General features: G+C 38.5%; 1 protein-coding gene across 2 annotated transcripts; it reads right to left on the bottom strand.

Moving 5' to 3' along the window:
* Nucleotides 1-1,510: 1,510 nt before the first annotated feature.
* On the bottom strand, nucleotides 1,511-25,086 carry LOC133576419 (glycerol-3-phosphate dehydrogenase [NAD(+)], cytoplasmic-like). 2 transcript variants are annotated; one of them, XM_061929629.2, is made up of 8 exons: nucleotides 24,940-25,086; nucleotides 19,695-19,872; nucleotides 19,484-19,624; nucleotides 15,757-15,895; nucleotides 9,766-9,878; nucleotides 9,464-9,700; nucleotides 9,269-9,375; nucleotides 1,511-1,912 (listed from the first exon to the last, which is right to left on the bottom strand). In XM_061929629.2, the coding sequence occupies exons 2-8, from the start codon at nucleotides 19,800-19,802 to the stop codon at nucleotides 1,816-1,818; spliced, it is 942 nt and encodes a 313-aa protein (XP_061785613.1). In that variant the 5' UTR covers nucleotides 19,803-19,872; nucleotides 24,940-25,086; the 3' UTR covers nucleotides 1,511-1,815. The 2 variants fall into 2 exon arrangements, with proteins under 2 accessions (XP_061785613.1, XP_061785607.2); XM_061929623.2 differs by lacking the exon at nucleotides 24,940-25,086 and adding an exon at nucleotides 24,118-24,317.

Here is a 25,086-nt window from a genome sequence, read left to right on the forward strand (position 1 = left end):
GCGTATGAGTGGAAAAAAGAGCATGCCTTGGCCTCTCATCATGGTTGCTACTATTTATTTGACACAGCGCTAGTAGGCCTAATCAATAATCACTAAACCCAACTGTGGAGAGACAGTGTGATCAGCGCGCCTGCAGGAGCAAAGGTCACCGCCTCTGTCCATGGTGCTGAAGACAGAGCACCATCAGACGGGGGCGTGGCATGTGCTGACGGCGAGACACAGCTGGCAGGTGATTAGATTTCACAGGTGGTACGTTTTAATCTAATCATCTGTTGTCTTTAACAGTAAGCGGCCGGGAGCAGAGGGCGAGAGAGGTACGGACGTGGCTGAAAAGTCACGTTCTGGTACAAGGAAACAATTGATAAAACATATGAGAATTAAAACGTTGTTAAAACCTGCAAGCTTGGATCCTGTGAAGTGTCTGTCAGTGGGACCGCTAGGAAGCGACTTCCACCAACAAAAAAAGTAAGGCCGTTCCGCATTAACGTAACCGCGGGCGGAATATCAGAATTAGCCAATAAAAAAGAATCCGCTTAATATCCGGGAAATTGACATGAATGTGAGGAGAGGGAACATTTGTTTGGGAAATAATGTGTCCGGTACAGCTTATTCATCCCCCAAACACTTCCTGAGCTAAACAATGCCACTTGAAACAGCGACTAAACTAGGACGCTAGAACAATCCATACACTCACAACCCATCTCATCTGCTCGTGTTGTTGTGAATGACATCATGGATGTAAGAGTTGTGTACAAACAGCAGTCACTTTCGTGCTAAATTTCTTTTTTTTTTTAATAGCCTCAAGTCAGCTCTTCATTAGTCAAGCTCAGAACAGCAGCACACTACCACCCTTTCACAATAACAGCGCTGTGCGCAACATCCAGTCTGACTGCGCTAACACAATTAAAGGTTTCCTTACACAAGCATATCGTACTTAAAACCCGTATTGATAAATGTACAAATTATGCTTTGACTTAAATACTGGTCATAATTGTCCAAAGATGTATTTCAGCAATAAATGTGAGGTGTTTAGCATTTAATTAACATACATTTTGTTCAATTGTATTAATTACACACAAAAAACACACCCAATAGTCGCAAAATAAGTATAAAAAGATTAAAAAACGGAATACAATTTTTTTAATTTTAATTAATTGTTGTTACTATTACTATTTTACTTGTTGTGGTTTATTTATAGCCGTTCTTCTTTGAAATTATATTTAAAGTTGAGTTTTGGTGGTGCAATAAATGCCCATGTTTTCAAATTACTAAATGGTCACGTTATCAATCAAAATAATCGTGATTATTATTGTTGCCATAATCGTCCAGCCCTTCAAAGAACCGCCAAGCAATCATTTCTGGAGGCTGTACTGTTGAAAAGGTCAGAGGGCACGGTGTAGAAAATGGTAAAGGTGAGAGGTTTAGAGTGGCAGGTCTGGTTACAAGGATGTAAGCGTGCTCTGGAGGCACTCAACCATGGCTCTAACAAAATCAAAAGACCTCAAAAAGGAAAAGTTGCACAGTTTATTCCTGTATAAATAACGTCAACAAGCACAGAGAACAAATAAAGGCACTTGGGAAAAGTTTGCATTTTGTGCAACTGGGCTTTTTGTGTGCATAGGCGCCGTAATAATTCTTCAGTTGACGGTTTATGCAACGACGCGCGGCCTTTCTATTCAGCGAAAGGCCACGGCGGCGTTACGTAACAGTGATAACAGTAGTTTAAGACCGACGCTCAGCTTGAGAGATGTAGTCACCTGGTCGCCACATACAGGAGCCTTACTGTTAATCATCATCAGGAGCAGCGGGCGTGCTCTATATGTGCTCAGGGTGGTTCTGCAGACAGCTGATGAACTCCGTCACCGGGTGGCCGTCGAAGCAGATCTGGTGCACAGCGGTGAAAAGGGGGAACCTGCAGGAAGAAAAAGGCAAAGAGGACAGAGAGTCCATTTCTGTCCTTCAAGAAACAATCTGGTGCAAATAATAAGGTGGCTTGTGGGGTAATAAACCTGGAGTTTTCTTTGAAATTACTTAAAAAAATAAATGGATGACTTATATATATGTGGGGAAACTATCAAACTACTCATAGTTGCTACATGCTGGGATTGATTTTAGAGGAAACAATTATGTCCAGCAAAAATGGAATGTAGTAGGGTCCGCAAACTACGGCACGTGGGCTGTATTCAGCCTGCCAATGCCCACAATTTGGATGTACCAAGTTTAAAAAAGAAAAGAAAAACGTTTAAAAAAAAAAAATATCTGCCCAGTCCGGCCGCTCAGGCCAATCATATTGTTGATGTAGATCAGGGGTCCCCAAACTACGGCCCGCAGGCCGGATCCGGCCCCCGAGCATCCAAAATCCGGCCCATGGGAAGTCCTAAGTTAAAAAAAAAGTTTTTTTATTTTTTATTTTAATTTTTAATTAATGAATTTGTTTTTTTAAATCTTTCCTTTCTAATCCATTTTCTACCGCTTGTTACTCTCGGTGTCTCCTAGCCGCTCAGGCAGATCATATTGTCTAAAAATGAATTTTCCCATCGATAACGTGACAATGTTAAATGTCAAAACGGATTAAAAAGACAATGTGTATATATATGTATGTATGTATGTATGTATGTATTATATATATATATATATATATATATATATATATATATATATATATATATATATATATATATATATATATATATATATATATATATATATATATATATATATATATACAGCCCGGCCCCCGGCCAATTTTTTTTAACCCAATGCGGCCCACGAGTCAAAAAGTTTGGGGACCCCTGATGTAGATAATCATATCTGATGTACTGATTTACTTTGGAAAAGGGAAAAGCCTTATTTGTATTTAACTTAATAAAAATGTTTGCATATATTTACTGTAGTGTTTGGTGCAGCTGGACCGGAAAATCTATACAAATATTATCACATTTGTATAAACATAAACACACACACATATATATTAGAGATGTCCGATAATGGCTTTTTTGCTGATATCCGATATTCCGATATTGTCAAACTCTTAATTACCGATTCCGATATCAACCGATACCGATATATACAGTCGTGGAATTAACCCATTATTATGCCTAATTTTGTTGTGATGCCCTGCTGGATGCATTAAACAATGTAACAAGGTTTTCCAAAAGAAATCAATTCAAGTTATGGAAAAAAATGCCAACATGGCACTGCCATATTTATTATTGAAGTCACAAAATGCATTATTTTTTTTAACATGCCTCAAAACAGCAGCTTGGAATTTGGGACATGCTCTCCCTGAGAGAGCATGAGGAGGTTGAGGGGGTAGGGGGTAGGGTCTATATTGTAGCGTCCCGGAAGAGTTAGTGCTGCAAGGGCTTCTGGTATTTGTTCTGTTGTGTTTATGTTACGGTGCGGATGTTCTCCCGTGAAACCGATACCGATAATTTCCGATATTACATTTTAAAGCATTCATCGGCCGATAATATCGGCAGTCCGATCTTATCGGACATCTCTAATAAATATATATATATATATATATATATATATATATATATATATATATATATACACACACACACATACATACGTACATACATACACATCTTATTATACACACATATATATACATACACATATTATACACAGTATATATACACAGTGTATATGCACACATATGTACAGTATATATACACACAAATATATATATATTACACACACATACTGTACATACATACACATCTTATTATACACACAGATATATACATACACATTATACACAGTATATATACACAATGTATATACACACACATATGTACAGTATATATACACAAATATATATATATATATATATATATATATATATATATATATTTATTTTCATTAACCACATGCTTTAACGTGTCAACATTGACAGCCCTAATATATACATATATATGCATGTATGTATGGATGGATGGATGGATGGATGGATGGATGGATGGATGGATGGATGGATGATGGATAGCGAGTCATTATGTCTCCAATGCCAGAGCCTGGATGTATACATGTGTATATTGACAATAAAATGCTTTTCTATTCCATGTTAATACTTTTACTGCACTGCTGCGTCGAATCATTGTAAATAATAGAGGCCCGAGCCTGCTAATACAGTAAGCTATGCTACACGCTGCATCATCGTTCGCGAACTGGACTATAATATAAATTGGTCCATTGCCAAACACAGTAGGCACTGATCTAATTAAAAGTAGTTTGAAGGAAGCTCATTCTTTATTTTGCTGGTGGACAATGGTCCTATTGTGTCACATTAGAAGGCTAAGATAGCTACACAACAACTTGAGCTAACATTGCTAATGTACCATTCACACATTTCAAACCTGCTGTTATTACTTACCATTACAATATATCCTCCATTGCCATTAATGGCAGTCGCCGATCCCGCCATTAAAAAGTAGTTGTTTTTTCTCTGAAAAATCCATCTTTTTGTGAAGGTCTGTGGCTGAAGCGGGACTAATCGTTGCACACTCAAAGTGACTCCCTCCCATTAGAGGCACATTGCCACGAATCATCTAAGTTAATCGAGTTTTACACGTCTGACAAAGAGGATCTTTGAGTAGTGTTTTGCCGTAGGTCCTGAAAACCAGCTGAATGACACTCCTGTCATATAAAATATCTTTGAGAGGTGTTTGTGACCTGACTTGGCGAAAGGCTACATGACCAACAAGAGTCCAAACCAGGCCTGGGCAATTATTTTGACTCGGGGGCCAAATTTGGAGAGAAAAAATGTGTCTGGGGGCCGGTATATCTATTTTTAGGAAAACTAATATAAAACCTCACAAAAAAGTCTGATTGAATGCTAAAAATGTTATGACAGACCGCCTTAAAAACGGAATTGTAATTTTTCTATGAACGATAAAACCCTGAATATTGAGAACATATGAACGTCACACCCCCTCTCAATCGACATATTTTACAATCAAGCCAAATGCAACAAACACAGCGAAATATGAACGCGACGGGTAAAAATACAAAAAACATCTACAATCTGATATATCTGATACCGTATTTTTCGGACTATAAGTCGCTCCGGAGTATAAGTCGCACCGGCCGAAAATGCATAATAAAGAAGGAAAAAAAACATATATAAGTTGCATTGGAGTATAAGTCGCATTTTTGGGGGAAATGTATTTGATAAAAGCCAACAGCAAGAATAGACATCCATCCATCCATTTTCTACCGCTTATTCCCTTTTTTTTTTTTGGGGTCGCGGGGGGCGCTGGAGCCTATCTCAGCTACAATCGGGCGGAAGGCGGGGTACACCCTGGACAAGTCGCCACCTCATCGCAGGGCAAGAATAGACATTTGAAAGGTAATTTAAAATAAATAAAGAATAGTGAACAACAGGCTGAATAAGTGTACGTTATATGAGGCATAAATAACCAACTGGTATGTTAACGTAACATATTATGGTAAGAGTCATTCAAATAACTATAACATATAGAACATGCTATACGTTTACCAAACAATCTGTCACTCCTAATCGCTAAATCCCATGAAATCTTATACGTCTAGTCTCTTACGTGAATGAGATAAATAATATTATTTGATATTTTAGGGTAATGTGTTCATAATTTCACACATAAGTCGCTCCTGAGTATAAGTCGCACCCCCGGCCAAACTATGAAAACAACTGCGACTTATAGTCCGAAAAATACGGTATATCACTAAGCTTTAGAACTTTCTTGTAAAAATCTCCTTCTGCGTCTGTCCCTGGCACCCACATTTCAGGCTGGCCGCTCTGGAAACACTCTGTGGAAACGCTCCCCACCCACACTGCTTGGTACCTCGTCTGACCTGCTGTGACGTAGATTACCATAGTAACTAGTAGGGTTGTACGGTATACGGGTATTAGTATAGTACCACGATACTAATAATCATATTCGGTACCATACCGCCTCTGAAAAGTACCGGTCCGCCAAACCCTAAGATTTTTTGTTCAAATAAAGCCAATAATTTTTTCCGGTTCCCTTTATTTAGAAAAGTATCAAAAAGTATTGAAAAGTATCAAAATAATATTAGCATCGGGACAACACTAATCACTAAAATATCATGCAAAAGTGCAGATTCCAGCCATTGAAATACGTTGTATAGTTGAAAGGTCTACTGAAACCCACTACTACCGACCACGCAGTCTGATAGTTTATATATCAATGATGAAATCTTAACATTGCAACACATGCCAATACGGCCGGGTTAGCTTACTAAAGTGCAATTTAAAATTTCGCGCAAAATATCCTGCTGAAAACGTCTCGGTATGACGACGACGGCGCGTGACGTTGCGGATTGTAGAGGACATTTTGGGACAGCATGGTGGCCAGCTATTAAGTCGTCTGTTTTCATCGCAAAATTCCACAGTATTCTGGACATCTGTGTTGGTGAATCTTTTGCAATTTGTTCAATGAACAATGGAGACAGCAAAGAAGAAAGCTGTAGGTGGGAAGCGGTGTATTGCGGCAGGTGTTGTGCTGGATAACGCACCCCCGCCGTAGAATGCACCCCCTGACTGTTGTGCCGGATAACACAGCCGGTGTTTCATTGTTTACATTCCCGGAAGATGACAGTCAAGCTTTACCATTGGCCTGTGGAGAACTGGGACAACAGAGGCTCTTACCAGGAGGACTTTGAGTTGGATACGCAGACACGGTACCGTGAGTATGCATGCAGCTGCAGCTTCCAAACATTTGATCGCTTGCCTGTACGTGCGTGCCGCTATGTGCATGTCACGTATGTAACTTTAGGGAAATATATGTGCTGTATGAACTTTGGGGAGGTGAACGGTACTTTGGGCTGTGGGATTGAGTGTGTTGTGCAGGTGTTTGAGTTGTATTGGCGGGTTATATGGACGGGAGGGGGGAGGCGTTTGTTATGCGGGATTAATTTGTGGCATATTAAATATAAGTCTGGTTATGTTGTGGCTAATAGAGTATATATATATGTGTTTATTTACTGTTTTAGTCATTCCCAGCTGAATATCAGGTCCCACCCGCCTCTCACAGCATCTTCCCTATCTGAATCGCTCCCACTGCCCACTAGTCCTTCACTCTCACTTTCCTCATCCACGAATCTTTCATCCTTGCTCAAATTAATGGGGAATTCGTCGCTTTCTCGGTCCGAATCGCTCTCGCTGCTGGTGGCCATGATTGTAAACAATGTGCAGATGTGAGGAGCTCCACAACCTGTGACGTCACGTTACTCGTCTGCTACTTCCGGTACAGGCAAGGCTTTTTTTATCAGTGACCAAAAGTTGCGAACTTTATCGTCGATGTTCTCTACTAAATCCTTTCAGCAAAAATATGGCAATATCGCGAAATGATCAAGTATGACACATAGAATGGACCTGCTATCCCTGTTTAAATAAGAAAATCGCATTTCAGTAGGCCTTTGAAGACTTATGGTCATTAGAAAACATCACTGCACATCATAATGCATACCTGCCAACTTTTGAAATCAGAAAAACCTAGTAGCCAGGGTCCAGGGGCCGCAGGCCCCGGTAGGTCCAGGACAAAGTCCTGGTGGGGGGTTCAGGCCGACGCAAAATGATTGTTAGCATTCAGACAGGTTAAAATGTTGCTAAAACCATCACTTTTCTATCAGTCACAGTGACTTTTCAAAACAAAAATATTACAGCAAAAATCATATGGGTTGATTGACATGTTTATTCTGTAAGCTAACTTCAATAGTTTGAAATTATTTTGACAGTTAATGCCAGTTATCCTGTCAACCTTTCACAAGACTTCAATTTGTTAATTGAAAGTATAAACAGTATAAACACTTTTTACAGTAAACAAATGGTAAAACAGTACTAAACAATTCCATTAAAAAAAAAATTGGTGTCATTAACTTTCTGTCCAAGCTTGTATAATCTACTGCCTTGTTCAATTGTAAAAAATATTCTGTGCCTAAAATTCACATTTCTATCACAATTATCATACTGTAAACATGGTAAGCTAACTTCATTAAAATTAATAGTCCTGTCAATAGTATGGAATTACAATTCAAATGTAGTTTTTTTGTAAGCCTTTCAAAAGAATTCAAAATATGAAAAATTAATGAAAATTAATTTAAGCCATCAGACACTTGAAAAGTGGCACATCACATCTCGAATGTAATCATTTTAACTTTTCAACAGAAATAGCACTGCAAAAATATTAAGGACATACTTCTGTATTTTGGTAGTTATGCTGTCAACATTTAACAAGATTTCTTCAACTTGGACTTGAAAGCATAAATAGTATAAACACTTTTAATAATAATAATAATAATAATAATAATAATAATAATCGGTGCTGCCGTCAGTCGACATGCTAAATGGTTCCGTCTTCATGACATCGGCGATACTTTTTGAGGATTCTGTTCCAAGACACTGAATAATGTTTGATGTTTTGGTTCGACCACATCCATATTTTTTGGCGATTTTCGAGTCGGGAAACATTTTCCGAAATACCTGTCCCATGTGATCAGCCAGTGCGATTGGAAGTCCATGCTCAATTAATGCCTCCGTAAATAAAACTTCGGCATTTATTACATCCAAAGAATCTGTTTGGGCGACGAAAAACGTTGAAAGTTTTCCACTTGTATCGCTAGCAACGGCATTAGACTTGTGTTTTTTTGTCCCAACGTGGTCTTTTACATCGCTAATTCCTCCGTGTCCGATCGAAAAATCTTGTCTGCACAAGGTGCAATTCGCGTAGTTTTCACTCTTTTTGGAACGGATAATTATTCCCGGATAGGCTTTTGAATATTCTTCACGGAATGACTGCAGTTTTCTTTTCGGTTTAAGACTCGTTTGCGATTTTTCTCCGGCTGTTTCCATGATCGCTCGCTCGTTTGGAAACAATGGCAACTGGTGCCTCGTGCTTGGCAGCGGTGCTATAGATAGCCTCGCGCATGGCATTCGGAATGGCTCGATAGGAAGTTACGGGAAGCAGTGTCGATTGTCATTGTTGTTACGCGATTTCGTGAATAAAACTTTAAAAAAAAAAAATTTTTTTAATTAATGAAAAACCGTATTTTTTATCACTGCAACCGTAACCCGGAATAGGTTGATGAAAACCGTACTAATTACGGGAAAACCGGAGTAGTTGGCAGGTATGCTAATGGCAGCTACACTTTCCATCTTAAAGATCTAAAAAAAATATGTGGGAATGTCCGGCGGGCCAGATTGAAAAGCGGGCCTTAATTTGCCCAGGTCTGGTCCAAACAATACCAGAGAGACACGTACTTGTTCACCATGTTTTTCTGCTTCAAGACTTGGTGCACCTCGGTTGCAGTGGCCGGACCTTGAAGCTTCTGACCGTTCAGCAGCTCCTTCTCCAGCTGCTCGATGGTCTGAGTGCACAAAAACCCTGGCTTTTAACCAACTAGACAAGCAAATAAAACGTTCTAAAAAAAAAAAAAAAAAAGATGCTGTCCTTACTTTTCCCGTTTTGGCAAACTCTTCCCCGATCTTGCGGTTGCGTCCGCCGTAGCAGGTGGTGATGAGGTCGGCCACGCCGCAGCTCTCCAGGAAGGTGCTGGCGGAGACGGCACAGTCGGTGCAGAAGACCTTGGCGAAGGCGATCATCTCCATCAGGCCCAGGCGGATCACCGCCGCCTTGGTGTTGTCGCCGAAGCCCAGGCCGTCACAGAAGCCCGCGCCCACCGCCACGATGTTCTGAAGACACACGGCAGGAGTCGCCCACGTTTTCTGGCGTTCCCCTTTAAGGGTTTCGGACAAACCTTGAGCGCCCCGCAGATCTCCACCACGTCCGACTCCTGCACCACGGTCACGCGGAAGTTGGTGGTCTGCATCAGCTCCTTCAGTATGGGCCCGTGGGCTTTGTCTTTGCAGCCTTTGATGGACATTTCACCATATTTTAGTTTGTTGGTAGTAAATATATACTTCTATACCATACTTGCCAACCTTGAGACCTCCGATTTCGGGAGGTGGGGTGTGGTTGTGGGCGTGGTTAAGAGGGGAGGAGTATATTGACAGCTAGAATTCACCAAGTCAAGTATTTCATACACACATATATATATATATATCCTGAAAATATGCAAACAAAACTGTGTTTAGATAATTGATACTTCAAACTTGCATAAATAAATATTAAGGAATATAACATAACTTGGCTTCTGAGAGTTTCAAAATGTAATGAATAAAATGCTAAAAGTTGTTGATAAACAAGCAATTATTTTAATAATTAAATATGGTCATTTTAAATGAATTATTATGATAATTTAAAATGAATTATTTCAAATATGTTTATTTTAATGTATAATTCTATGGCTGGATGTAATAAGGAGTCAGAAAAAAATACAAATACAAATACAATTAATTTTGATGTTTTTAGCTAAATATAGTAAAAATGTATTTAGTTGTTTTTTTTTTTAAGTTAATAAATATATTTATTTTTAGGTAAAATAAACATAATTATACAATTTATCTCTAGTCTGGATGATTTAGTTCTTGTCACCCTGTTGTCCTCCTGTCATGAAAAAAGGCTGTCCTCACTCAGGTCCGCCTGGAGCTGGAGGGGGCGTGGCTTCCAGCTCCGGCTGAAAATCGGGAGATTTTCGGGAGAATATTTGTCCCGGGAGGTTTTCGGGAGAGGCGCTGAATTTCGGGAGTCTCCCGGAAAATTCGGGAGGGTTGGCAAGTATGTTCTATACTTACTACCTGCACGCTGACTACTCTAAAGTATATCCAAGTTTCATTACGTGAATGCCACAGTATGTTATTCTGATTCAGCTAGAGCGCAAAAGTTAGACGCCCTTCTTCTCCCACAGTTTTCATCGTATCAAAACGTTCAGCTTGGCCAAGACAACCTTGCTAACATTTTTCTTCTACCAAAGTATCGCAGATTACCAGGAATTCCAGGTCATTTTTCCCATTGAAAATGAATAAGGCCATTTTTCAAACGTGCCCACCTGTATACATTTCTCACCCGATTCGAACAGTTCCATCATCCATACACTCCACTCACCCTGGGAATTTAAGCCAACAAGCGGTAGAAAATGGATGGATGTTTCCCGGTTCCAAAAATTCCTGGTTTTCCCGCATTACCAGGAACTTTTCCCCCAATGAAAATTAATTGGCAATTACAAACCACTTCACATCCCACATTTTTTATCTGATTGCAACGTTCCAACATCCATACACTCCATTAACCCAACATGTTTATTGGTTCTGAAAATTCCCTGATTACCAGGAATTCTCACTTTTCATTGCAGTGTGTCCAACCGCTTATATTTTGACTACTCCCACATTTTTCATCCGATTTCAACCGTTCTACTATCAAAATATCCGCCTTCTTTAGAACATTCAAGCTATCAAATAAAAAAATACTAGAAAAATTCTCGATTTTCCCGCATTACCAGGAACTTTCCCCCCACTGAAAATGAATGGGAAATTACTAACCTCTTCCTATCCCACATTTTTTATCTGATTGCAACCGTTCCCAAATCCATACACTCCACTAACCCTGGACTTTCAAGCCAACATGTTTATTGGTTCTGAAAATTTCCTGATTACCAGGAATTCCTACTTTTCAGTCGCAGTATGTTCAACCGCTTATATTTCGACTACTCCCACATTGTTCATCCGATTTCAACTGTTCCACTATCAAAATAAACACCTTCTTTAGGACATTCAAGCTGTCGAATAAAAAAAAATACTAAACATTTTTTCGATTTTCCCGCATTACCAGGAACTTTTCCCCAATTGAAAATTAATGGGCTATTACAAACCTCTTAATATCCCACATTTTTTATCTGATTGCAACCGTTCCAACATGCATACACTCTACTAACCCTTGACATTCAGCCTGACATGTATATTGGTTCTGAAAATTCCCTGATTACCAGGAATTCCTACTTTTCAGTCGCAGTATGTTCAACCGCTTATATTTCGACTACTCCCACATTGTTCATCCGATTTCAACTGTTCCACTATCAAAATAAACACCTTCTTTAGGACATTCAAGCTGTCGAATAAAAAAAAATACTAAACATTTTTTCGATTTTCCCGCATTACCAGGAACTTTTCCCCAATTGAAAATTAATGGGCTATTACAAACCTCTTAATATCCCACATTTTTTATCTGATTGCAACCGTTCCAACATGCATACACTCTACTAACCCTTGACATTCAGCCTGACATGTATATTGGTTCTGAAAATTCCCTGATTACCAGGAATTCCTACTTTTCAGTCGCAGTATGTTCAACCGCTTATATTTCGACTACTCCCACATTGTTCATCCGATTTCAACTGTTCCACTATCAAAATAAACACCTTCTTTAGGACATTCAAGCTGTCGAATAAAAAAAAATACTAAACATTTTTTCGATTTTCCCGCATTACCAGGAACTTTTCCCCAATTGAAAATTAATGGGCTATTACAAACCTCTTAATATCCCACATTTTTTATCTGATTGCAACCGTTCCAACATGCATACACTCTACTAACCCTTGACATTCAGCCTGACATGTATATTGGTTCTGAAAATTCCCTGATTACCAGGAATTCCTACTTTTCAGTCGCAGTATGTTCAACCGCTTATATTTCGACTACTCCCACATTGTTCATCCGATTTCAACTGTTCCACTATCAAAATAAACACCTTCTTTAGGACATTCAAGCTGTCAAATAAAAAAAAATACTAAACATTTTTTCGATTTTCCCGCATTACCAGGAACTTTTCCCCAATTGAAAATTAATGGGCTATTACAAACCTCTTAATATCCCACATTTTTTTATCTGATTGCAACCGTTCCAACATGCATACACTCTACTAACCCTGGACATTCAGCCTGACATGTATATTGGTTCTGAAAATTCCCTGATTACTAGGAATTCCTACTTTTCAGTCGCAGTATGTCCAACCGCTTATATTTCGACTACTCCCACATTGTTCATCCGATTTCAACCGTTCTACTATCAAAATATCCGCCTTCTTTAGAACATTCAAGCTATCAAATAAAAAAATACTAGAAAAATTCTCGATTTTCCCGCATTACCAGGAACTTTCCCCCCACTGAAAATTTATGGGAAATTACAAACCTCTTCCTATCCCACATTTGTTATCTGATTGCAACCGTTCCCAAATCCATACACTCCACTAACCCTGGACATTCAAGCCAACATGTGTATTTGTTCTGAAAATTCCCTGATTACCAGGAAATCCCACTTTTCATTGCAGTATGTCCAACCGCTTTCCCCCCACTGAAAATTAATGGGAAATTACAAACCTCTTCCTATCCCACATTTTTTATCTGATTGCAACCGTTCCCAAATCCATACACTCCACTAACCCTGGACATTCAAGCCAACATGTGTATTTGTTCTGAAAATTCCCTGATTACCAGGAAATCCCACTTTTCATTGCAGTATGTCCAACCGTTTATATTTTGACTACTCCCACATTTTTAATCCGATTTCAACCGTTCTACTATCAAAATAACCGCCTTCTTTAGGACATTCAAGCTATCAAATAAAAAAATACGGTACTAGAAAAATTCTCGGTTTTCCCGCATTACCAGGAACTTTCCCCCCACTGAAAATAAATGGGCAAATACAAACCTCTTCCTATCCCACATTTTTTATCTGATTGCAACCGTTCCCAAATCCATACACTCCACTAACCCTGGACATTCAAGCCAACATGTTTATTGGTTCTGAAAATTCCCTGATTACCAGGAATTCCTACTTTTCAGTCGCAGTATGTCCAACCGCTTATATTTCGACTACTCCCACATTTTTCATCCGATTTCAACCGTTCTACTATCAAAATATCCGCCTTCTTAAGGACCTTCAAGCTATCAAATAAAAAACACTAGAAAAATTAGCGATTTTCCCGCATTACCAGGAACTTTTCCCTCACTGAAAATGAATGGGAAAATACAAACCTCTTCCTATCCCACATTTTTTATCTGATTGCAACCGTTCCCAAATCCATACACTCCACTAACCCTGGACATTCAAGCCAACATGTTTATTGGTTCTGAAAATTCCCTGATTACCAGGAATTCCTACTTTTCAGTCGCAGTATGTTCAACCGCTTATATTTCGACTACTCCCACATTGTTCATCCGATTTCAACTGTTCCACTATCAAAATAAACACCTTCTTTAGGACATTCAAGCTGTCAAATTAAAAAAAATACTAAACATTTTTTCGATTTTCCCGCATTACCAGGAACTTTTCCCCAATTGAAAATTAATGGGCTATTACAAACCTCTTAATATCCCACATTTTTTATCTGATTGCAACTGTTCCAACATGCATACACTCTACTAACCCTGGACATTCAGCCTGACATGTATATTGGTTCTGAAAATTCCCTGATTACCAGGAATTCCTACTTTTCAGTCGCAGTATGTTCAACCGCTTATATTTCGACTACTCCCACATTTTTCATCCGTTCTACTATCAAAATATCCGCCTTCTTTAGAACATTCAAGCTATCAAATACAAAAATACTAGAAAAATTCTAGGTTTTCCCGCATTACCAGGAATTTTTCCCCCATTGAAAATAAATGGGCAAATACATACATCTTCCTATCCCACATTTTTTATCTGATTGCAACCGTTCCCAAATCCATACACTCCTCTAACCCTGGACATTCAAGCCAACATGTTTATTGGTTCTGAAAATTCCCTGATTACCAGGAATTCCTACTTTTCAGTCGCAGTATGTCCAACCGCTTATATTTCGACTACTCCCACATTTTTCATCCAATTTCAACCGTTCTACTATCAAAATATCCGCCTTCTTAAGGACATTCAAGCTATCAAATAAAAAAACACTAGAAAAATTTGCGATTTTCCCACATTACCAGGAACTTTTCCCCCACTGAAAATGAATGGGAAATTACAAACCTCTTCATATCCCACATTTTTTATCTGATTGCAACCGTTCCAACATCCATACACTCCACCAACCCTGAACATTCAAACCAACATGTTTATTGTTTCTGAAAATTCCCTTATTAACAGGAATTCCCACTTTTCAATTGCAGTATGTCCAACCACTTATATTTCGACTACTCCCACATTTTTCATCCAATTTCAACCATTCCACCATCAAAATATCCGCTTTCGTCAAGACATTGAAGCTATCAAATAAAAAAAATACTAGAACATTTCTTGGTTTTCCCGGAATTACCAGGAACGCTCCCCATTGAAAATGAACGGGCAATATATAAATCTCTCCATATCCCACATTTTTCAACCGATTCAAACCTTGCCAACATCCACACACTCCACTCACCCTGGACATTCAAGCCAGCATGTTTCCTGGATACGAAAATATCCGGAGTTACCAGGAATGTACCCCCATTAAAAAGGAATGGCCAATTTACAAACTTCTACATACACCACATTTCTCAATGGATTTAAACGGTTCCAAAGACAACGGTTGCTCTTGTTACTCAGGTGCTAGCATGCTAACATTACATGCTAACATTAGCATGCTAACTGTTAGCATGCTGACATTAACATGTTAACTTTTTCAGCTCATTTTGCAACCATTTACCCATATAACTTGGTATGTGACACATGTTAACATGCCAATGTAAGCATTTCAGTTCCACCCGAGCGTTTCAGTGGTGGCATTCACACACAATTCTTACCGGAATTGCACAGATTGTAGTTTCTAGAGTATTATCCTTATGAGAGGATAAAAAAATGACAATGATGATGTTGTAGGACTGATTGTTTCATAATACCGATGGTCGTTTCGCAGAACTTTTCTTCGGCGACCTCGCTGGCGATGTTGGCTCCCATCAGCACCGACATGCTGATGCCCAGCTTCCCTCGGATGACCTCAGAGATCAGTTTCAGACCCTCTGGACCGGCGTCCACGCCCTGGTGTGAACACACGCATACAAGCTCTGCTCACTTACAGGGTATCTTCTTGGATATTAAGAGTATGTGAAAGTTCAACTCCAACCTTGTTTACTTCCTTGACAAACTCTTTAAGGTTCTTTAATCAATCAGAAATATCAAGCAGCTAAAATGCGCCAAACATGGATATGTGTGGCGGGAGTGTTTTGCATTTTCCCATCATCCTTTGTAATGGATTTAAATGGGTGTAATTTTGATTATTTTGTTTTACGTTGATTGGACCTTTTTTATAATATCCACAAAGTCCGGCGTGGCGCGGTTGGGAGAGTGGCCGTGCCAGCAACCTGAGGGTTCCTGGTTCAATCCCCACCTTCTACCAACCTCGTCACGTTCGTTGTGTCCTTGAGCAAGACACTTCACCCTTGCTCCTGATGGTTGGTGGTTAGGGCCTTGCATGGCAGCTCCCGCCATCTACCTCTGAGTATTAGACAAGCCTCCTCTCTTCCTGTTTTTAAATCTCTCTTAAAAACATACTTTTATTCCATGGCTTTTAACATTGAGTGATATCCATCTTGCAATGGCGCCCCATAATACACCTGCTGTGAACATGTTTTTATGTTTTTATTTATTCTATTTTATTTATTTATTTTTTATCGTGTTCTGTTTGTGTTGTGTTGTGTTTGCTCGGTACTCGTATTATCTTTTAACCTGCCCATTGTACAGCACTTTGGCTACCCCTGTGGTAAATTTTAAATGTGCTTTATAAATAAAGTTGATTTGATTTGATTTGATTTGATCAGTGTGTGAATGTGTGTGTGAATGGGTGAATGTGGAAATAGTGTCAAAGCGCTTTGAGTACCTTGAAGGTAGAAAAGCGCTATACAAGTATAACCCATTTACCAATGAGCAGGTTGTGTTATGTGTGACCATGTTTGTTGAAATTTTGTGCTGGTTGATTTTTTTTTCGTTCACCATGACTAGGGAAGGTTGTCTGAATTGGGTCATAAAAATAAATGTCTTGCAAAAACAATAACTTTCGTTGACCACCTGATGGCAACAAAATGGCCATTATTTGACTGCTGACTTTGGCTACCGAATTTTTCGGACTATAAGTCGCAGTTTTTTTTATAGTTTGGCCGGTTCGATCGAACCCAGGTTAAGAACCACTGGTATAGCATGTTCTATATGTTATAGTTATTTGAATGACTCTTACCATAATATGTTACGTTAACATACCAGTTGGTTATTTATGCCTCATATAACGTACACTTATTCAGCCTGTTGTTCACTATTCTTTTTTTTTTTTTAATTGCCTTTCAAATGTCTATTCTTGGTGTTGGCTTTTATCAAATAAATTTCCCCAAAAAATGCGACTTATACTCCAGTGCGACTTATATATGTTTTTTTTCCTTCTTTATTATGCATTTCCGGTCGGTGTGACTTATACTCAGGAGCGACTTATGTGTGAAATTATTAACACATTACCGTAAAATACTTATGTGTGAAATTATCAACACATTACCGTAAAATATCAAATAATATTATTCAGCTCATTCACGTAAGGGACTAGACGTATAATATTTCATCGGATTTAGCGATTACGAGTGACAGATTGTTTGGTAAACGTATAGTTCAGTGGTTCTTAACCTTGTTGGAGGTACCGAACCCCACCAGTTTCATATGCGCATTCACCGAACCCTTCTTTAGTGAAAAATAAAATGTTTTTTCTTAATTTAATCTTTATTTGTAAATATTAATCATGAAATTATGTTATTATATTAAATAAATACTAATAAAGATATATTTTACAAACAAAGTTACAGGAATGTACACATGATTCCATGTTTACATCTCATTGTGCAACATGTGAATGTTTTAGTGGGAACTAAATGCGATATCTGAAAGGGTTACAAATTATTTCCAAAGCAGGACCCTCACCCAGACATACAATACTAGTACACAGCTCATGAAAAACAATACTTTTTGTTATTGTCATTGCAAGTGGGCCAAAACACTTATATTAGAAAATAATCTCATGGATTACAATGATTATTGTAACTGTAGCTACTAATAATTAATATAATTTGTTTTATTTCTCTAAAACAGAATAATAAGTTAAGTTCATAAAAGGGAATTCAAAGTAACTGTAGCTACTAATAATTAATATAATTTGTTTTATTTCTCTAAAAACAGAATAATAAGTTAAGTTCATAAAAGGGAATTCAAATCAAAATGCATAAAAGTTCATAAGAAGGCTATATTTAAGTTACTATGGTCAAAAATGTAATTTCATGCCTTTTTGTTAAGTTTGTGGCATACTTTTATTTTGAAGTGTCTCGTTTGGTCTGTCGTCTGATGTAAGGAAGCTACTTCCGGGTATGAGTAAACATTTTTCATGCCATGTGAAGGCAGAAAGAGAGAAACTGATTGTCACAAAGACTAAAAAGTGTCACAAGGACTTGAAGCGTTTGGGCTATAAGAGCCTGAAGATCACAATTTCCTCCTAAAAGAAGCATGCAGGCCAACGAGGTATTTGTTTGTCACTTCTGTTTGTATTTACTTCGGTAAAATGTTCGATCCACATGCTGTGCATGTTGTTATTTTTACGTTTATAACGTGCTTTATTTTATTTCAGTTTTCACGGTGAATTTGAAGGGAAAGGAAGCCTTCAAATAAATCAGTTCAAGAAAGCCATTGTGTCTGTGCTATTTGGAGGGAGTTACAATTATAATAATAAAACATTTAACTTGTTATTTAGTCAGGTTTGGGACTGGTGTGCTGCTGGTGTGGCCACAGTGCATGTGCACGTCTGACGTCGCTCACATGTGCTCCACTGAATGCTCAAGGAGTTTTTGCGTTTGCTCAAGCATATGGAAAATTAGAGGGAACATTGTTTGGGCGTATCCATAATACCCCGATAGAGAGAAGTTTTTATTTACACGATGAGTCGGGTGTGTCTTGACCTCTGTGGCGGAGGCTCCGTCGAACCCCTGAGGCCGACTCACCGAACCTCTACGGTTCGATCGAACCCAGGTTAAGAACCACTGGTATAGCATGTTCTATATGTTATAGTTATTTGAATGACTCTTACCATAATATGTTACGTTAACATACCAGGCACGTTCTCAGTTGGTTATTTATGCCTCAAATAACGTACACTTATTCAGCCTGTTGTTCACTATTCTTTATTTATTTTAAATTGCCTTTCAAATGTCTATTCTTGGTGTTGGCTTTTAACAAATAAATTTCCCCCAAAAATGCGACTTATACTCCAGTGCGACTTATATATGTTTTTTTCCTTCTTTATTATGCATTTCCGGCCGGTGCGACTTATACTCCGAAAAATACGGTATTTTGCTTCTTGAACTCTTGCCGTCAGGTGGGCCAAATTGAATAGATCGTCTCGCGAGCCAAATTGAAGACGCCGTAGTTTTGACACCCCTGATTTAGACTATATTTATATTTAGACTAGTGATGGCTGTATGATGACACATTTTCAGTAGATTGTAAATATATATTACTAAAGCTATTCACACTGTAAACGGACTACTCTAAAGTATATGTGTTGCGAAGATACAATGTGAGGATTGTACTCTCAAGTCACACTACCTTGATGAGCGACACGCCGTGAGCGTCCTTCTTGATGTGGTCCTTGATGGTGTCGCACACCCTGATGATGAACTGGTGAGGCACCACAAACATCAGGATGTCGGCTCCCGCCACAGACTGCGCCAAGTCCGGGACGGCCACCTGGCGACGCCAACAAGCCTTTAGTCCTTCTTCCGCTCTGTCGTCATTCATTGTGAGGGGGAAAACTCACCACATTGGGGGGCAGCTTGTGACCGCGCAGATATTTGACGTTCTCGTGATCCGTGTTGATGATTTCCGTCAGCTTGCGGCCATCCACCATCTCCTCGAAGACCCACATGTTGACCACCGTTTCAAACGTGTCATTTTTGGCGGTGTTGGCCCCCACGATCTTGGCGATGGCCGAGCCCCTGCACACGTCACACATTTTGATAGGGGAACTGCACTTTTTGGGAATTTTGCACATCATTCACAATCCTTATGTAAGACAGGAACACATATGATTTTCTTTTTTATGCATTCTAAATCGTAAATAAACATTAAGAAAAGTCAGCTAACAATTGAGTCAATGGGAGTTGATCTATTCCTCGTATAAAGCGCTCTAAAAATCATACAAAAACCTCCATCAAGGCTTTATATATATATATGCTGTTAGTATATATGTAATGTATTAACATTCATAATAACATGTAATATTTACATATTTTGCTCATTTTAAACCTATAAGCGTATTAAAATCAGTTATATCACAACGTTCACTATTTCCTTCAACAATAACACCACTACTAATCATGTCAGACTTCATGAGAGACAACAAAGACTACTTTGGGACAAATGGTGATCCAGAACCTTATATTTTTGAGCCTGAATATACAGAGGATGACCTACAAGTTTTAAAAGCTGAGCAATAAGCAGATCCAGCAAATAGCAGTGTTGCTAAGTGGCTAAACAAGAAATTCAAACTACCAACATAATAAAACAATCACTTACTGTTTGGGGTGTAACGGTACTAGGGCTGCAACAACTAATCGATTAAATCGATTAAACTCGATTATAAAAATAGTTGGCGATTAATTTAGTCATCGATTCGTTGGATCTATGCTATGCGCATGCGCAGAGGCTACTTAAAAAAAAACAAATTATAATCCTTTATTTATAAACTGCAACATTTACAAACAGCTGAGAAACAATAATCAAAATAAGTATGGTGCCATTATGCTGGGTTTTTTTTTTCAATAAAATACTGGAAAGGATAGAAATGTACTTTGTCTCTTTTATCCGATTATTAATCGATTAATCAAAGTAATAATCGACAGATTAATCGATGATCAAATTAGTTGTTAGTTGCAGCCCTAAACAGTACACAAAAATTTCGGTTCGGTACGTACCTCGGTTTAGAGGTCACGGTTCGGTTCATTTTCGGTACAGTAAGAAAACAACAAAATATACATTTTTGGGTTATTTATTTACCAAATTTGCAAAATGTTCCACCAAAAATATTTTTCTTAGTGGAATATTTGATGTGAAGTAATGGGAACCTTGGATAGGTCAATAATTCATAATAACATTGATTTTGATTCAATATTATGTTTTGAGCAATGACAGTTTGAAAGAAAAAAAAAACAGCTTTGATTTATTAGTCAACATTGCAACTTTTTCTAAATTACATTCAACCTTTAAGCTTTTTTATTTCACTTTTGTTATGTTTTTGTTTATTTTGATAGTATTTTTAGAATGTGCTGTGGGCCTTTAAAACATTAGCTGTGGGCCGCAAATGGCACACTTTTGACACCCCTGCTATAGATAATAAAAATTAAATGTGATAAATCTATGGATAAAAAGCAGAGCCTGGCGACGCATGGGCGTTTATCATAAGTCTCTCTCTCTCTCTGTCTCTGCCCCTCCCTCACCAATGCTGTTGCACGCACAGTTTGTTTTGTTTTCAACCCCTTCTTAACCCTGAACGTACATAGAAAATACACGCAACCCTAACTCAAAATGCTGGACATTTGAGGCATTTAAGAAACTCCGCCCTGACAGCTCTGCAAAAGAGGACATGTCCAGTGAAAAGAGGACGTATGGTCAGTCTATCCTAGCTCGTTAGCTGCTAGCATGCCGTGTGTTGTGCCTCGGTGTGCATTGTTTACACAACGTATGTTACACTACTTAATATGTCCGTGTGGAAACTCGTTCGGTACACCTCCGAACCGAACCGGAACCCCCGTACCGAAACGGTTCAATACAAATACACGTACCGTTACACCCCTACTTACTGTACAATGTCTGCTCTCACTGGGATGCCGACTGATGGGATGTTTATACCTTCCCGTTTAGATTAAAAATGTATCATAATTCTCATGCAGGGTTAAAAAAAAGTGACGCAATCAAGCGTCTTTTCGTGTCTTTCTCGCCATCTCCGGGTATAAGTTGGATGTCAAAGTTGACCAACATCTCGGTTTATGAGGTGAGCGGCATGATTTATAATCTAGAATTAACCTAGAGGCAATCATTAGCAGCCGCTCAGCATGTCAATACAGAAGCATAAGCTAGTTAGCGTTGTGATCGCGGCGCGGCTAAAAGTAGTTCCTCTGCATTAGCGCTTATTATAACAATATTGCTAATACTTGGTTAATATTCAGGTCACGAGATGTAAATGGAGTATTGTTAGCGCTTTTTGGATGCATTTTTTTTAGAGTGATTAGAGGCAAAATGAATTACACTCATTAGCTGCATTGCTAGCCACCGATGACAAGCGGATTATTACAAATTAGAATGCAAAAAAAAAAATAAAAGTTTATCTTGTCTTACATAAAGTTTGTTAATGATGGGCAAAATTCTAAAGAAGCGCAGATCCCCTGCAAAGGTCTCATTGTGTCCAAAAGACCCAAATGTCACACAAAAAATCCTATTTATGTATTTTTTTGCTCCTGGAAATTAGTCTGGCTGTCATTTCCAATAAAAACGTTTTTAAGTAATGTGTAGATAACTAACTGTTCTTGCAAAGCCCCCCTTTCCATCGCCAGACTGGATATGTCGCCCCCTCTTGGTGTAACTGGAGCCTATTTCCCAGCCATACACAGTGTGGATAAAGGCAAATTATTGATTATTGAGTCACTTAATCCAAACGGAGTAATTAAGTACAGCAGACACTTTTTAGAAAGGAAGTCAGCAGTCTCACTGTGGCTAATTTACCTGCTCAGTGGCCTTGTGGTTAGAGTGTCTGCCCTGAGATCGGAAGGTCGTGAGTTCAAACCCCCACCCACTCACCGAGTCATACCAAAGACTATAAAAATGGGACCCATTACCTTCCTGCTTGGCACTCTGCACCAAGGGTTAGAATTGGGGGTTAAATCACCAAAATGATTCCCGAGCGCAGCCACCGCTGCTGCTCACTGCTCCCCTCACCCTCCAGGGGGGTGGAACAAGGGGAGGGTAATTTTCACCACACCTAAAGGTACTTTAACTTTTTAACATTTTTTATTTTTACACTTGTATAGTTAGGATTTTTAATATGCAACTGTGTACAGTTTGTAACAGTGATGGTGGCAGCAGTTTGACCCTGGAACAGATTATTTCCATTTCCTATCGAGTTTCTATTATTACTACTTTTTCTTGCACAATTACACAGATATTGTTGAGCACCCACGCAGAAAAGTTGCTCGCAGGGTTTAGGTGGATGGATCCAAACATCGATAGTATCAGTATCGCAGTTATGATTTACAGAGCCCCTAAAGGGACATGGGGGAAATATTTTTTTTTATAATATTTTTTTTATTTTATTTTTTTTTTAGCGCACGAGAAACTTTTTATAAAATTATAAAAAATTAATTAAAAAAATTATATATATTCATATATTTTTTTTAGACATGTATCTTGTGCGCACAAGATAGTTTCTCGTGTGCACGAGATACAGTACAAGTCTAAAAAGAAAAGAAAAAAAATAATCCAAATATTTTTTTTATAATTTTATAAAAAGAAACCCTCATGCGCACCAGAAAGTTTTTCGTGCGCATGAGATACATGTGTAAAAAAAATTAAAAAATTAAAAAATTAAAATTTTTATTTATTTTTTTTACTAATTTTATAAAAAGTTTCTCATGCGCACGAGATAGTTTCTCGTGCGCACGAGATACAGGTCTAAAAAAAATATATATAAATAAAAAATGATTTAAATTTTTTTCCCCCCATGTCCCTTTAGGGGCTTTCTAATGATTTCTGTGTTATCGCAGGTTTTTTTTTTGCATTAAATAGAAAAAATGCTTGTTTTTACTGGACATTGCGTCGATATCATTAGTTGCAGTATCGCCCAACAGTATGTTTTGGGTTGGTCATGTCTACATAGGGGCTGCAAAAAAGGAGCCATTGTTTCCTGACTGAGACTTGCACGGATGTAAACATGCCTGTGAATACTAAATGATACTATTTACACTATTATTTGTAACTTGAAATGCGAGTTGACCGACAACAACAAGCGTTCCCCGTTATTAGGCTGCTGGTGTGGACTGTGGAGCCATTAAAGGTCAGCGGGGGTCATTCTGAAGCCCGCTAAAAATAGACGGCGAGTGAACTTTATGGATGCTGTCATTATGTAACGAGACAAAGAAGGAGGTAGAGTTGTTTGTTGTGAAATGGAAGTTTTAAGGCAGTTTACTCACCAGTTTCCAGAGCCCACCACACACACCTTCTTGGGAGAAGCCATCCTTGTCTCCACACAGCAATGACTGGACCCGCCCCTATTTATTACGGGCACGCGCCTGGTGCGCGAACGAGCGCGCACGTCATACCCCTCCGCCGTCGAAATGACGTCACGTGCGACTTTATCAATTAATGCGATTCGGTTGTTTGTTTTACTTTTTTATAAACCTTTATTTATAAATTTCAACATTTACAAACAGTTGAGAGATAATAATCGAAGTAAGTACAAAAACAGTACAAAACAGAGTAAAGTAAATTCAAAAGCGATTCGGTTGTTTTGATTATTCATCTACTTATGACGTCACAGTAACATTTTTAATAAGCAAAAAACAAAAAAAAACAAGAACAACCCCGTGGCGCTGTATTGTACTATTGTTGTACTTGTTTTGATTATTATTGTAACCTATTTTTATGGGCTTGCCTCTTTATGATGTTAAGTTCCTGTTATAAACTGTTATACAGTATATGCCTTGAGCTCTTATTTTGAAGGCGCCAAGAGGGGAAGTGATGACACGTTGTAGTGGAGCGGAGGTTTTTGAAAGAAAGAAAATAAAGTGGTCCTCTGTTTCTTTGCTTGTTTGTAAATGTTAAACATTATAAATACAAATTTATAAAAAATAAAAAAATACCAATAACACCACCGGCTAGCTTACGTTACTAGTGGTGGTTTAACAGAACACATTTGTTTGGCGATTGTCTATATTTGTCACAATCACAAAGTTTGTGTATCAAAATGTTTTACCGGCCAAATAAAACGATTGGTGTTTACGGCGGTCACTCACCCGGTCTCGTCGTGTTGTTGTTATGATAGAATAAACACACCGTGACAGCTAATGCTACAGCTATCCAAATTGCTATTAGCTAACGACACCTGAAGCTAATGCGCGTGCATGTGTTACGTACGTAATTACGTCATTACGTATGAGAAG

Source organism: Nerophis lumbriciformis, linkage group LG03 (genome assembly GCF_033978685.3).
Source record: "Nerophis lumbriciformis linkage group LG03, RoL_Nlum_v2.1, whole genome shotgun sequence".
Lineage (NCBI taxonomy): Eukaryota > Metazoa > Chordata > Actinopteri > Syngnathiformes > Syngnathidae > Nerophis > Nerophis lumbriciformis.

Coding starts and splice junctions, on each gene's coding strand:
- LOC133576419 (XM_061929623.2), bottom strand. CDS start 24,161: ATGGCTTCTCCCAAGAAGGTGTGTGTGGTGGGCTCTGGAAACTG. Junction 19,873..24,117: donor GTGGTGGGCTCTGGAAACTG/GTGAGTAAACTG, acceptor TGACGTGTGCAG/GGGCTCGGCCATCGCCAAGA. Junction 9,376..9,463: donor AGTTTGCCAAAACGGGAAAA/GTAAGGACAGCA, acceptor TTGTGCACTCAG/ACCATCGAGCAGCTGGAGAA.